Here is a 13,403-nt window from a genome sequence, read left to right on the forward strand (position 1 = left end):
AGATGCATGTTATGCATGTTAGAGTCAGAGTTGCAGTGAACAGTGGCTAACAGAATGCTGCGTAGCTAGCAAGCCTTAAAGGCAGATGGTTAACACCCAAACTGACAATAAAAACAGTTCATGTGAAGGAGATCTTTCAGGTTAACTCTTTTCTCGCATAAACATGTTTGTCTGACAAACATAAACACAACTATTTTAAACCAGAATGTCAATGACAATCATCTGCCACAGATGGCTGCCCCTCCCTGAGCCTGGTTCTGCTAGAGGTTTCTTCCTCTTAAAAGGGAGTTTTTCCTTCCCACTGTTGCTAAAGTGCTTTGTCACAGGGGATCGTCTGACTGTTGTGGTTTCTCTGTATTATTGTAGGGCTTTTACCTTACAATATTAAGCGTCTTCAGGTGGCTGTTGTTGTGATTTGGTGCTATATAGATAAAAGTGAATTGAATTAAACTGAACTTTAATGTAGAAGAAAATGTGATTCTGAGTGAATTTGAACCCCTTATATGACCACTGTGCGCAAGTTTCACTAAATTCTGAGCAATCTTCTAGGAACAGCGATTCTTGTGTGTCGTGGATAATTATTACGTCTTACGGTAGATTAACCCTGGAGAACCCATGCGGTCAAATTTGACCCCATGGTTTCCCTAGTAAACCAATAGGGTCAGCTCTGACCCCATGGGTTCTCCAGGGTTAAGTTATGTATAAAATATGAGGTTATCATAAAACTGTTACTGTAAAATAGCTTGGCTGCTTTATGGTTAAACTCAAGACACTAGTTGTCACTGAGACACTGGCAGTCACCTTTATAATTCAACAATATTTAAGTCCCTATGATCAAATTTACATACAGGCGCTGAACAAGTAAAGGGCAATAACATAACTAGGGCTGTTCGATATAACGATATATATCGGATGACGATATAAAAACATCTATCGTTTCATTTTACGCTATCGTTGGTTTCGTGGTGTCGCAAAATAAACCGTTTACGGCAATATTTTTCATTGTTTTGATGGTCACTGTAGTGGCTATATTAATTTCGTAAAGTTCTCACTTTCTCTTATATTTAATATAACCACATTAGGGATGGACAAGTGCCTGTTTTTATGCGTTTTGGTTAGCAACAACGACGGTAACACCATCGCGTGTCTGCTTGTTTATGTTCCACATAAACCTTTCACAATAAAGCTCACGATCCTGTTGAGACTCTTCAAAATAAACTGAATAACGTGAAAGAGCAGATTATTTACGGATGAGAAGTAAAAAAGAGCCGCCAGGTGCTAAAAAAATAGACCTTAGACTCAAACGTTAGAACAGGCTTTTCCCCGCAGCACGTCGTGTAATAAATACAAAGAAAACGGCGGCCGTTACAACTTATGTCTAAAAATGTATCGTTTCATGCATCGGTTAAAACACTCGACTCCGGGTAAAGGACGCGCAGCTGGAAACACTTCCTGCAAGTCGAGCTGCCCGAGATTCACAGAATTTACAGAAAATGTTACATTTTTGTGATTTATATCGTTATCGGGACGATAGAATTCTTATATCGGGATATGAGATTTTGGTCATATCGCACAGCCCTACACATAACCATTCAGCAATTTAGGCATTTTAGTTTTAGATACTGTAAGTGCTTTAGTAAGGTCAGTGTCTCACTTAAGAACAAACGGAAAGGAAATTAAGCTGCGAATGGACACATACTAGGATGCAGACAAGATGAGATTGCATACTGCCTACAAACACAAACACACACACACACACACACACACTATATGTAGACACTGACTCACGCAGGCAATAAGATAAACGTAAGATGCTACTAGGAGAGCGTCTATGACTCATCAAAGGAAAGATTCCTTGCAAGGAAAACAATATACTCTGCACGTATGTGTGTCTTTGTGTGTTTATGTGTGTCTGTGTGCACACTTGTATGTTTATACAGGACACCAACTGTCTAGATAAAACCAACTCTGCATCACTAGACACCCACACATTAAAGCCGAAACTCCTCCCTCAGAGATCCAACGCCGCTCACACAAATAATCAGTGAGGGCGAGAAACAAACACACCCTCGCCTGCACAGACACGCGCACACACACACAGAGGCACGTGCATAAACAGGCTGACATACATTCATAATGTGATCCAAAAACATGTTTGCAAAACACACCCACACATGCGCATACCCCTGGGCACACAAACACATTCAAATGCATAAATTTAGGCTTTGTAAGAATTTTAAAGGTCACAATCCATCCCTAAGCACTAGCTCCCGTTTCATCTGATTTAGGAATCAGGAAAAGAGAAAAAAAAAAACTAGTTTAATGTCCTAAAAATACTTTGGGACTCAAACAACAGCATCAGCAGCTGCAAACAAAAAGGCAAAGACAGGGTTTTGATCTTCCTTTAAAAGCTTAAAAATGGAAAGTGACAGAGCACAATTTCCTTCTTACCAAAATAGCACAAGCCAGTTTTTGAACAATACAAAGCGAGTTATTAAAAAAATCAAGTTATTCTGATGGGGTATCAGCAAAGTTGCACACTAAAAATAAAGAGATTTTGTAAAGCCCCTTATAAAGTGATGGCAAAAAAGATGATTCTAATATGCTCAAATATAGACAAATATTTCTTATAAAAGCTTTGTTCTCTAATTAAATGCTTAAACATGAATTATTAAACAGCAGGAGTTGCTTCATAGATATATTTCCTCACATGAATAATTCACATTGGTCTCACCCCACTGGAGTAGTCACAAAAAGGGTGAAAAGAGGGGAAGAGTGAGATGTGGTGGAATAAGAGGGCGAGCAGGAGGAGTCGGAGGCAGACAAAAGAATGATGGAGGGCATGAAAAAGAAAAAAGGAGGAGAGAAAAGGAAGAAAGACGAGGAGGAAAAATGAGGTGCCACGAAGGCCTGAGTGAAATGTCTCAGACACAGTTCTGTAAACACCACACTAATACTAATACTAATACTAATAAGATCAATCAATCAATCAATCAATCAATCTTTATTTATAAAGCACTTTTCATACAGAAAAAATGTAGCACAAAGTGCTTTACATAGTTAAAAGCAGCCCACCCCACCCTCCAACTCACTCCCCACACTCTCAATACACATATATCCCCCGACCCCCACCCACACACAGATACACACACGCGCACACTTAAAGAGTAAAAATTGGGCTGGGCTCGCATGAGCCAAGTGAGGAAACATTATAACAGAGAGCCGTCTGCACCGGGAGCCGGTCACAGACCGCAGCCTCCGGGCTGGGCACACAGCCGGAGGGAGGCAAAGGAGCCCCCCAACCAGGCTGAGAGGACCCCAGAGACCCAGCAGCCACGGTCAATAACAGCCCCGGTGCAGAGAGCGCCCTCCGAGGAAACACTGGAGATAAAAGCAGCATCAAATGTGCATTTGCAGAACACATCAGCAGAACATAAAAGGCACCTCTCTAATTACCTTCAAACTAAAGCTTTAAAGTATATTTTAAAAGGATGAGTCTGATTGATCCCACTTACAACATTGTGCGGGTATCTGATACCTGGTATTTTTTATCTTTGTGCACTTTGGAGCTTCATTGTTTCCTATCCTGTCATTATTTTTCACTAGAGCACAACGTGTGTATTAATCCCTATCTAAAAACTTTTTAAATAATGTTTGCTCAAATAACAGCTGTTTTATACAGAATAAAAGCTGAAAAAAGAACTATATTTATGAGATGTTTCTGCATCACTAGCAGAAATTAAATGACCTGTTAGGGCTGAATGCAACATTTAAGGTACAGACGCCAAAAACTAAATGGACAGCACGTATAGAATAACATCGTGACAGTATAACCTTTATGTGTTCTGCACGCTGCTTCAGTTTACAATTTATAACTGCATCTGTATATGTATATATCGCTAGATGCTCATTTTATTCTCCTTTGAACATGTGGTGGACTGGATCGAGATACTTCAGGGACCTCCTGGCCCTCCTTTGCCCACGTGTGATCTAGACTTTAAGATTCCCAACAACATAGCCAAAATTTAAAATGTACAGATGCTTGTATTTAAATGATTCATACTCAGAATGAGTTCTTCTTGTTAAAGCTCTGAGGTCTACATCGTCATTGGTGCTAACCTTAGCCTAACCCTACATTTTGTATGAAAGGACAATTAACTTGTTTGGAAGAAATTCTAAAGTTTTTTCATGTGTCAGTTAGAATGATTATGCATCAGAAAGATGTGACTAAAATGAAAAACGATCGTCACACTTTAGTCTTGCAGCAGTGGCAGTCGGCCGTCTGCTTTACTACTGCAGATGATGGATCGCTGTGTCACACTCACAGCGTAGCATTTGGTCTCGCCACTCATGCTTTTTCTCCTGTTAACGTCACCGGTTCCTCCCTCTGCTGGCAGCTGAAGACAGTCAAGGTCACTCTGAACGAACACATGCTGCTGCTGCTGCTCCCATCTCTACCTCCTTCACTCTAATCACTCTGCCTCTTTACTCCCTCTAGGCAACAGATTAATCTCTGAAAAATAATTATTTTTTCTAACCCTAATAAACAGTGACCTCATATGTTACACCGGTCGTCTACTAAATGAGCTAGCGGGTGCAGGCACTAATCTAACATTTGAAACAAAGAAACCGATGGTGATAATGTTGCAGTGTAATTACAGAGGGGGTTGGTAGCTGTTAGAAGATGTTATGGGTTTGTGAGCATGTGCAAACACATGTTAGGTTGTGTCTTTTTTTTTTGTGTATGTGTATGAGAGACTGCCTTTACCTCAGTGGCGATGCTCTGGCTGGAGCCATTGTCCAATAAGAACTGCACCACATCCAAGTGATTCTCCTGCGCTGCCATATACAGCGGAGTGAAGCCATTCTGCAGAGAAACAAAAGAAGAAATGATGCTGTTAATGTTTAAAGAATGACACATTCTCGATCTATGTGTCACAAGGATAGGGAATTTAAACATTAGAGGTAATTAATGAAACTTTACCAAGACAAAAACAGCGCAAGGACACCGATGCATGCTTTATTTTGCATATATTGATAAAGTGTTTGCGTGCTTGTAGAAAAAAATTACTTCTATTAGTACCAAATAATAGTGTCTCAGTTAAATTCCAGTTATATAAAATAATGACCCTTACAGAAAGACGGACTTGGGTAGGATGTGATTGTCATTTCTCACCCTAAACAAATTATCGTATATTGGAAAAACAGAAATATGAATAAAATTCTGCATGTGGACTAAAAGACATTATGTAGACATCTATACCTTCTTTCTAAAGAAAGATATAGAACCTGTACAGTAAAACACATTTGACAAAATAAACTAAATGAAGTTACAATACAAATGATTAAAAAAAACTAGTGTTAATAAACTAAAAACACAACAAATGTTGGTCAGACTGATATCAAGGAGTCAGGTGATAAGGTGATTAATCCTGTTAATATCTCTGCTTACATTAGGTCATTGTGGGCAGTGCTGAAACATCAATAAGCAGTACTGCTTTTTGGCAATATTGGGTTTATAGGATTTCTGCATTAATGTGATAAAGCACCTTGATGTGTCAGGCGTGAAATTGACTGCAGAACAGGTTTTTATTCTATAAAAGATTTCTTCATTTAATTTTCAGAAAACTTGATTGCCACACATGCTATTATACACTAAAACTATGATGACCCAATCATACTTGAAAGCAGGGAGATTATTTTTACCTGACTTCCACCACCCCACACAAATGTTATATTCTAGCAGCGTTATCATGGTGTACATACCGTCACCTCAACACATACCTCACACCTAATAAGAGTGTAGATAAAAGTCAGTGTGGGGCTGAATCTGACAAGTGTGTGTGTGTGTGTTACCACACTAGATATAAGAAAACATATCTCCATAGCAACACAGGCATCCAAAAACCACTTCAGCATGCAAAAAAACTCCTCTTCATCCTCCTCTTCCATTCTTTGTAGTTATTCTGGTGTCACTGCACCAAATGCTTTCCTCGTTATATGCATAATTTAAAGGGGGCAAATTATGCGAAATCCACTTTTTCATTCTTTTGAATCGTAATTATATGTCCCCGGTGTGTCTAGTGACCCAGAAAGTATAAGAGAAGAAGACCCCCTCCTGTCTCCATAAAGCATTTTTCAGAACAATCATTTTTATCCTTTATTGGACAGGGACAGTAAAGCATAGACGGAAAAGTAGAGAGAGACTAATGGGGATTAACATGGAGGAAATAGATTGGGTCATTTTTGAAACAAGGCCCCTGCAGCCTTCAGCATATGGGTTGCCTGTTCAAAAAACTAAGCTATAGTGACACTCTGGTTTATAAGCTCCTTTTAATGTGAGAAGAGAATAAGCACCACCCATTACTGTTGGAGAGATCCTAAACATTTACTCCTCAGACGCCGTGAACACAGTAACGTATTACAAATTATTTGTTACTTAATTATTCCTTGAAGAGAGCAATTTCGTTACACTGCTTGTTAGATTATTTTCATGTTACTCCATGAGAAGTGCTGAAATGCACTGTCTCATAATTACCAGCTAACAGCGTAAACCTGAGGCTACAGTCCCACATAAACATACTGTCATACAAAACTAACTCTTTCTTTTAGTGTTTAAATGACACAAATTTGACTGCATGGTTAAAAACGAAAGCTTCACATTGCCTGTTACTGTAATTCTACTGTGGAATCAAGTGTCAGTAGAAAAAGAAAGGACAAAATGCTGAAGTTCACACTGGGAAAAAGAACGTGGCACTGTGCAGATAGCTAAAGATACTTTTTAACCCAAGTACTGCAACTGCATTGTAATGACTAAATCTGGTACAGTGATGGACATTGGTGATGTACACTGGTAACTACTAGAATTTGCATTAAAATCAATTGACCTTCTCCTACTCTTCAAGTAAAATCGGAGATGGAAAGAAGTTTAGGTCAGCACTAAAGATTAAAGGTCATCAATACTGATGTCATTTTCTTCCTCTCATCAGCTGCAGCCAAAGCCTTCACAGTGACATCGTTATAGTTGCTGTGGTGACAAGTCCACTGTGAGTGTGTGCGCATGCTGACTATCGAATGTGGGCTAAGCTGCACAGCAGAGTTGCTGACACAGCAAGCAAATACACACACACACACACACACAAATGGACCCTGTATGTACACATTCTTCTGGATGAATGCACGAATTCAAACATGGTCTTCCAAAAGAGATGATTTCACCGTACAGCCTTGTGAGTTCATGTGTCTGTGTTTTCGAGAGGGGATGCCTTACCTGAGACTGAGCATTGACGTTGGCACTGTGGGTGACAAGCTCCTTCACCACCTCTGTCTGTCCAGCAAGAGAAGCTATGTGGAGGGCAGTGTTTCCTTTCTAAAGAATAGAAACAAAACAAACATTTAAAATTTTAGGAAAACTTAGGAAGAATTATTTTTAGCTTTTTGGATGCATGTAAAGGCCTGGGCTATGTGGATGTTTATGAGTCACACAGGAGAAATGTTTTGCATATTGCTTGTTTACAGCAGAAGTGCAAACTGCACACACATCTCTCTGGGGGAGTGCAGGAGAGTTAAAAGCAGCATGGATTGACTTAATGCTATGGAAGCTTTTAAAGCACTTTTACAAGCTTCAGTGTCTGATTGCTGCAAATTGAGTGAAAAATATCACTTTTTATTAAAGTCCTATCTCAATCAAACCTTAATATTTGCTGCAATATGATATCATTGTCTGTGATGTCTGTAAATCATAAATTAGAATTCACAGGAAAGGACAATTAATATAACTTTGGGACTGTGTGTGTATATATGCAAACTATGATTAGCGCTAATCTCACAAACTATAAATAAAATTAGGCTAACAAAATAATAGTTGCACCTTGTAATATAATTTATATAATTTATAATGTAAAGCTTGGAGAGAGCATATTCCCCCCAAAACAGAAGACTGACAAACTGAATAAGTCTACAAATCAAAATCTGTTCATATCTGTTCATGAATATCATTCATTTTCACTGTCTTTTGTTCTGTTGGCGAGCACAGATTAAAGGGCTGCCCACTGAATGAAAATGAGCACACAATCTGAATCCATTAGCTGGTCTGCTGATTGATGCTAGAAACTGATGCTAACTTTACTAGCATGAATTTTATTCTTTGTTTACTTTGGCATTTAACAGTAGTTAACTTATCGAGTACTAGAGCATCCTGATGTGTCCAGCTCTGCTAACTATGACACGACTGAGTCAAGTGCACTAGCCCAACAGTCAGGACACCAGCAGTTAGCCTATTAGCCTTAACTTGCAAGCACTAATACTTCATAACCAGTCAACTTGGTCTTGCGCTTTGTTACCAAAATAAACAGCATTTCTAGAGCAAAGCTTTACCTGTCCTTTTATAGGACTGTTGTTGTTGGTGATGCCACATTATTTATAACTTGTTAGGCCCCTAACACAGTCTACGGTAACTGTCAGATACTGTTCATTTGGAAACATAAACAGCTAAATTGTTGTCAGTAGCTAGCTAATTATAAGACTGTATCTTTTGCACTTCACATCAAGTGTTTAACTGTGTGCAACCAAAAGAAACTTTGCCTGTTTCCCTTTGTCCATAGACCCAGCATATTCATATACAGATATATACAGATTAAATATACATAACCCTGAACAACACATATGCACATGTTAAGGGTGAAAATTAAGGTTATAGCATTACTTCTGAACACTGGTTCAACTTGAATAACAGATACAGACTGTGCAACGGGAAGATAAACGTTCAAGAGTCACAGAAAGAGAAAAAAAATGGAAATACAAAGAAGAAAACTACTACATACTGAAAAGACTAGCAGAGCTAGTCTGATATGTGCATTACTCATACTGCAGCTCTAATGGATGCACCTGTTATATGTGTGTGAGCCATAGCAAGCAGCAGCTGTCGCCATGCTGTCATTCTTACTGCCACTAAACCCTCTGCACATACACCTCGCTTCGTTCCTCACATGCTTCGCCTCTCCTTCCTACTGCTGCTGAATCTAGTTTAGAACAAGATACAACGGTTTGATTCTGACATTAATTTGGGATTCTTGAAGTTTTCATGGCTCATTTGGGAGCCATTGTATGAGTGAGGGATACACATCAGACACCTTTAAACTGCTTTTGTAACATGTCTGTTCAGAGAAAACCTGTTATTGGACATTTTCTGACTATTTTTGTAGCATTCCTTGACATAGTTGTTTTTGTTAATGTTGTAGTTTTAGTTTGCTATTCAAGCTAAATATGAATAGAAGTGCTTCCCCCATCACAGCATAACATAAATTGTGACTGAATGAAATGTACAGTAGTGTATTCTTTCCTTGGCTCACTTATGTCGCACATAAAACACTTACAAGGGCTGCCATTACAGCCACACTTTAAAAACTTGCATAATTACTATATAAGCACATATTAAAACCAGAATTTGTCTTCTTCTGGAAGGATTCAGGTTACAGTCCCAGAGAACTATTGATATATTACAATGCTCACACCTGCAGGGCTACAAAGGCCTCTCCTTTCTTCTCTTGTTCTTGTGTTTTTTCTGCCCTGTGCAATTAAATGTCACCTGTATATGCAGCTGGACAATAATGGATTATCAGCTTTTGTATGTTACAGATAATGGAGTTTCCTAAGGTATCTGACCTTCTGGAAGCATTTCTGACAGATATTCTAGTTAGAAAGTTGACTTTTCAAAGATTAGAACAGAATAGTTAAGCTGCTTTTTGCAATTTTGTTTATTAATTGTTGAGCTGTTTTTACATCTGCCTTTTCACTCACTTCCAGCATGCTCAGATAGTATTAATAAGTCACTAACAAGCCTAACCAAATGCTTACACATTTATACCCAGTATTTTGGAGTTTTCATGCGCACAGATGTGTTACAGAAGGGTTTGAGGGACTCCATCAACTATCTTGAACAATATAATGAAAAATCAGACAAAGTAAACTAATAGTGCATGGCACATGGGCACAAATAGCATCAGCTGCAAGTCTCTGGTGTTAATACCACGACCCTGTATTAGTATTTTTAAAAACATTGTTGTAAGCAGACTGCTTCAGTGCTGGGAAACATCTGTAAGAATTGTGAGTTATTACCTAATTACTCCCACTAACCTAGTTTAGTGTGGTGATGTCAGCATCATGGCAGAAAATCCAATCATCGTGAATTTAATCGCCTTTCTTCTAATGGATAAATTTAATGCAGTGGAGCATTTCACTGTCAAACACTTTACATACACTACCAGACCAACAAGCCCTATGTGGTGAAATACCGGAATGTCCGTGACAGGACTTATACTAAATCAGTACTTGACCTCTCTACTCACATGCAGCCATTCATCTCCTCTCCTGCTGCTTAATCAATGTGACTTTGGGAAGGTGCAGACTCAGCAAACTTTGTGTGTGTGTGTCTGTGAATTCATGCATACACAGTGTGCCTGTGTGAGTGATTGTATGTTTATGCGACTCCTGGGTGGCACACACCTTAGTAGCAGCATCCACATTGGCACCCTGTTTGATGAGCTCAGCCACCACTTCCACATGGCCCTCCTTCGAAGCCAGATGGAGAGCATTGAGGCCATTCTGGAGAGAAAGAAAAGAGAGGAAGAGGAATGGAGATTAAATTAAAATAATCTTTATTGTTTTGCTTTTTCCACTGCAAATCTGGTCTCTATTGAGACTAACATTCAACATATAAACTCTTTATGTGTGATTTTGAATCCAAACCATTTGGTATACTTGAACTAATTTAGTTTAGTTCCTGTAAGTCGTGCATTTAGGGAATGTAACACAACAAACCATTGGCTGAATTGGTGACCATGCAGGCATGGCAATAGTCTAAGGTTGTGCCTGCTTCACAAATTATATAAATAACTAGAAGAACTATTCCTACAATTTAAAGCTGAGTTTGGAGTTTCAGCAATAAAAAGACTGGATACATGGTTTGAGTTGTTTATATGGAAATTTTACTTTAAAAAACTCTACAATGGTGCAGTCTTATTAGCAAGCTTACCTGATTGCAAATATTAATGTCAACCCCATTTTTCAGGTAATCCAACGCTTTCTCAAGGTTGCCAGCCCGAGCAGCCCGCAGATAACAAGCGTTTACGTCTGTCTGCAGGAAGACAGAGACAGGAGAAAATGATTATTATCCTAAACATACAATGTATTACAATGAGCTGAACAAAAGACACACACAGGAAAAAATGAATGCACAAACAATTAGAATCTTCGAATGCTGCTAAAATAAACTTTTCCCATGTAAAAAGAAAAGTATTTATTATCCTAAAACAGCAGTAATATTTAATGTTCGAAGCTTATTTTAGACTATTTAATACTTTGGAAATATGTTGAGAAAAACAACTTGGAGGCTATTATTTTTGTGTCAAAGCTTACTTATGAATCCTTGCAACAGGAGATAAGTTGAGTAAATCCCCCAAAGCTTGTATGTTATTAGCCAAAATGAATAGATTAGAATGTGTGTGGTAAACCCTTTGAGGGCTCAAAGAAGCTGAATAAGAGCCAAAATAGGAAAACATTTATAAGAGTGGGTCTGAGAGAAATAAAGTGGTCTTCAACATGCCTGCTGGGTTAAACTCCCTAAAACCCAGCCAAGAAAGAACAGCCTGCCAAATCCAAGCCAAAAACCACAGGATTTATTCTGCTTGATACATTTTTTCAAGTTTGATTGGTGCCAGCATGGGACATTTTTTTACAGATTCAATGACACATCTAGATTAAGCTAAACATCAAACTGCACTGAGTTAATTGAATTTGACAACCCTGACTTAAAATTAAATATGTAGAAGTAAGTTATTTATCGTGATACTTGCAAGAAGATATTTTTGCATTTGCATCTTAAGAAATTTAACTCACTATCCTGTTTTGACTGATATTCTATTCAGGCACATTTCAGGAAACTAATCAACGTAACTAAATAAAGAATCAATAACATTTGATCACAATCAGATGAAGTAGAAGTACTTTGTCACTAATGCAGCCTTTCTTTTGGGAAGCATTACATCACAAACAAGCATAGTGGTACCTGTGCAACTTTAGGAACACAAGACACCACATTTTTAAGACTGCAGCTCATTATTTTCATTTACACTCATCTGCTGGTGTGCTTACAACGCTCTGCAGTGAGGTAATATGTCTTGGATGCAGGAAGAAGAGAAGATCAGTACCAAATTAATCTGTAAATGCATTGTCAGCACTATGAAAATGTGAAAAATGGCATGTCTAACCTGGCAGAGTATTATATATTAGCATAATGAGCATGCTACATTTATTTCAGCCTATCGCATTTTTTTTTTACAGAGGTATTAATCTTTCTGCTAACCAATATTTCTATCAAGCAGGCCTATCACAGCTGTTGGCATCTATAAAACTACAATATGTAGCAACATTTCTGAGAAGATGCACATCAGGTTAGAGCATAGATTTAACACTATACTAAACACTATACTAGTACAAAATGATCACATCCATCTTATCAACACATAAAAACAATTTTTTTTAAAGCTGGCTAGACACGGGACTGACTACTGACCCACACAGCAAAATTGGTATGGCCAGGATCTGGCCCACAGAATGTGCTTACACATGCCCACATACTGCAAAGAATGACGGCCCTTTGGTGGTCCAGACCAGGTTTGCCAGATGTGGCCCACACATGGACCAGGACAAAGGCAGTTGCAGACACACTGGTGGTCCTGTGCTGGCCATATTCAGTCAATCACACACTTTCTCTAAACTGACTGCTTCCTAACTACATTCATACACATTCACACTCAGACTGGAGGAGCCAGGGATCAAACCACTAACCTTGTGATCAGTAAGTGACCTGCTCTACCTCCTGAGCTACAGCTACCCAGTAGTAAACATGATTAAACCCTCACTAGGTTTTGAATAAAGTGTACACTCACAAACCTGTCAAACCTGCATTTGATGCTGGGAGCATCCAAAATTATTGTTTTTGAAAAGTAAAGTGTATTTTTTTGCAAAGGGAGTATAATTATACCAAACACACAAAGTCAACCCTAACATCTACTGCGAGCACCCCTGATGACTAACTGTGTCTCCATGGGGAGCAGTAGCAGCAGCTGAAGAGCTATTTGCAGTTAACCTGTCACAGCTGCAAACATGTGTCATTATCAAGCTGAGCTGAGGATTCTGAAAGAGGGAAGTGAACATGCTGTATGTGCACATGTTTATATCTGTCCCTGTGTGCCAGGATTTCAGGGTGTGGCCCATGTAGGCAGAGCAGAAACAGGCTGAATTTGAGCACGCTGTGACAGCAGAAAGGTTAAAAAGATGGCAGATAGTCAGTGTGTGTGTGTGTGTGTGTGTGTGTGTGTGTGTGTGTGTGTGTGTGTGTGTGT

General features: G+C 38.8%; 1 protein-coding gene across 34 annotated transcripts in view; it reads right to left on the reverse strand.

Moving 5' to 3' along the window:
• LOC102294395 (ankyrin-3) overlaps window positions 1–13,403 on the reverse strand; it is a 185,381-nt gene that overhangs the window by 83,866 nt on the left and 88,112 nt on the right. For all 34 annotated transcript variants that reach the window (XM_005913634.3, XM_005913630.3, XM_042223810.1 and 31 more), the window contains exons 2-5: window positions 11,033–11,134; window positions 10,504–10,602; window positions 7,271–7,369; window positions 4,769–4,867 (exon numbers count right to left, since the gene is read on the reverse strand). In XM_005913634.3, the coding sequence (XP_005913696.1) occupies window positions 4,769–4,867; window positions 7,271–7,369; window positions 10,504–10,602; window positions 11,033–11,134 (399 nt within the window). The remainder of the gene's footprint in view (window positions 1–4,768; window positions 4,868–7,270; window positions 7,370–10,503; window positions 10,603–11,032; window positions 11,135–13,403) is intronic.

This window comes from Haplochromis burtoni, unplaced genomic scaffold, assembly GCF_018398535.1.
Source record: "Haplochromis burtoni strain Fernald_Lab_line unplaced genomic scaffold, NCSU_Asbu1 Contig_6, whole genome shotgun sequence".
NCBI lineage: Eukaryota > Metazoa > Chordata > Actinopteri > Cichliformes > Cichlidae > Haplochromis > Haplochromis burtoni.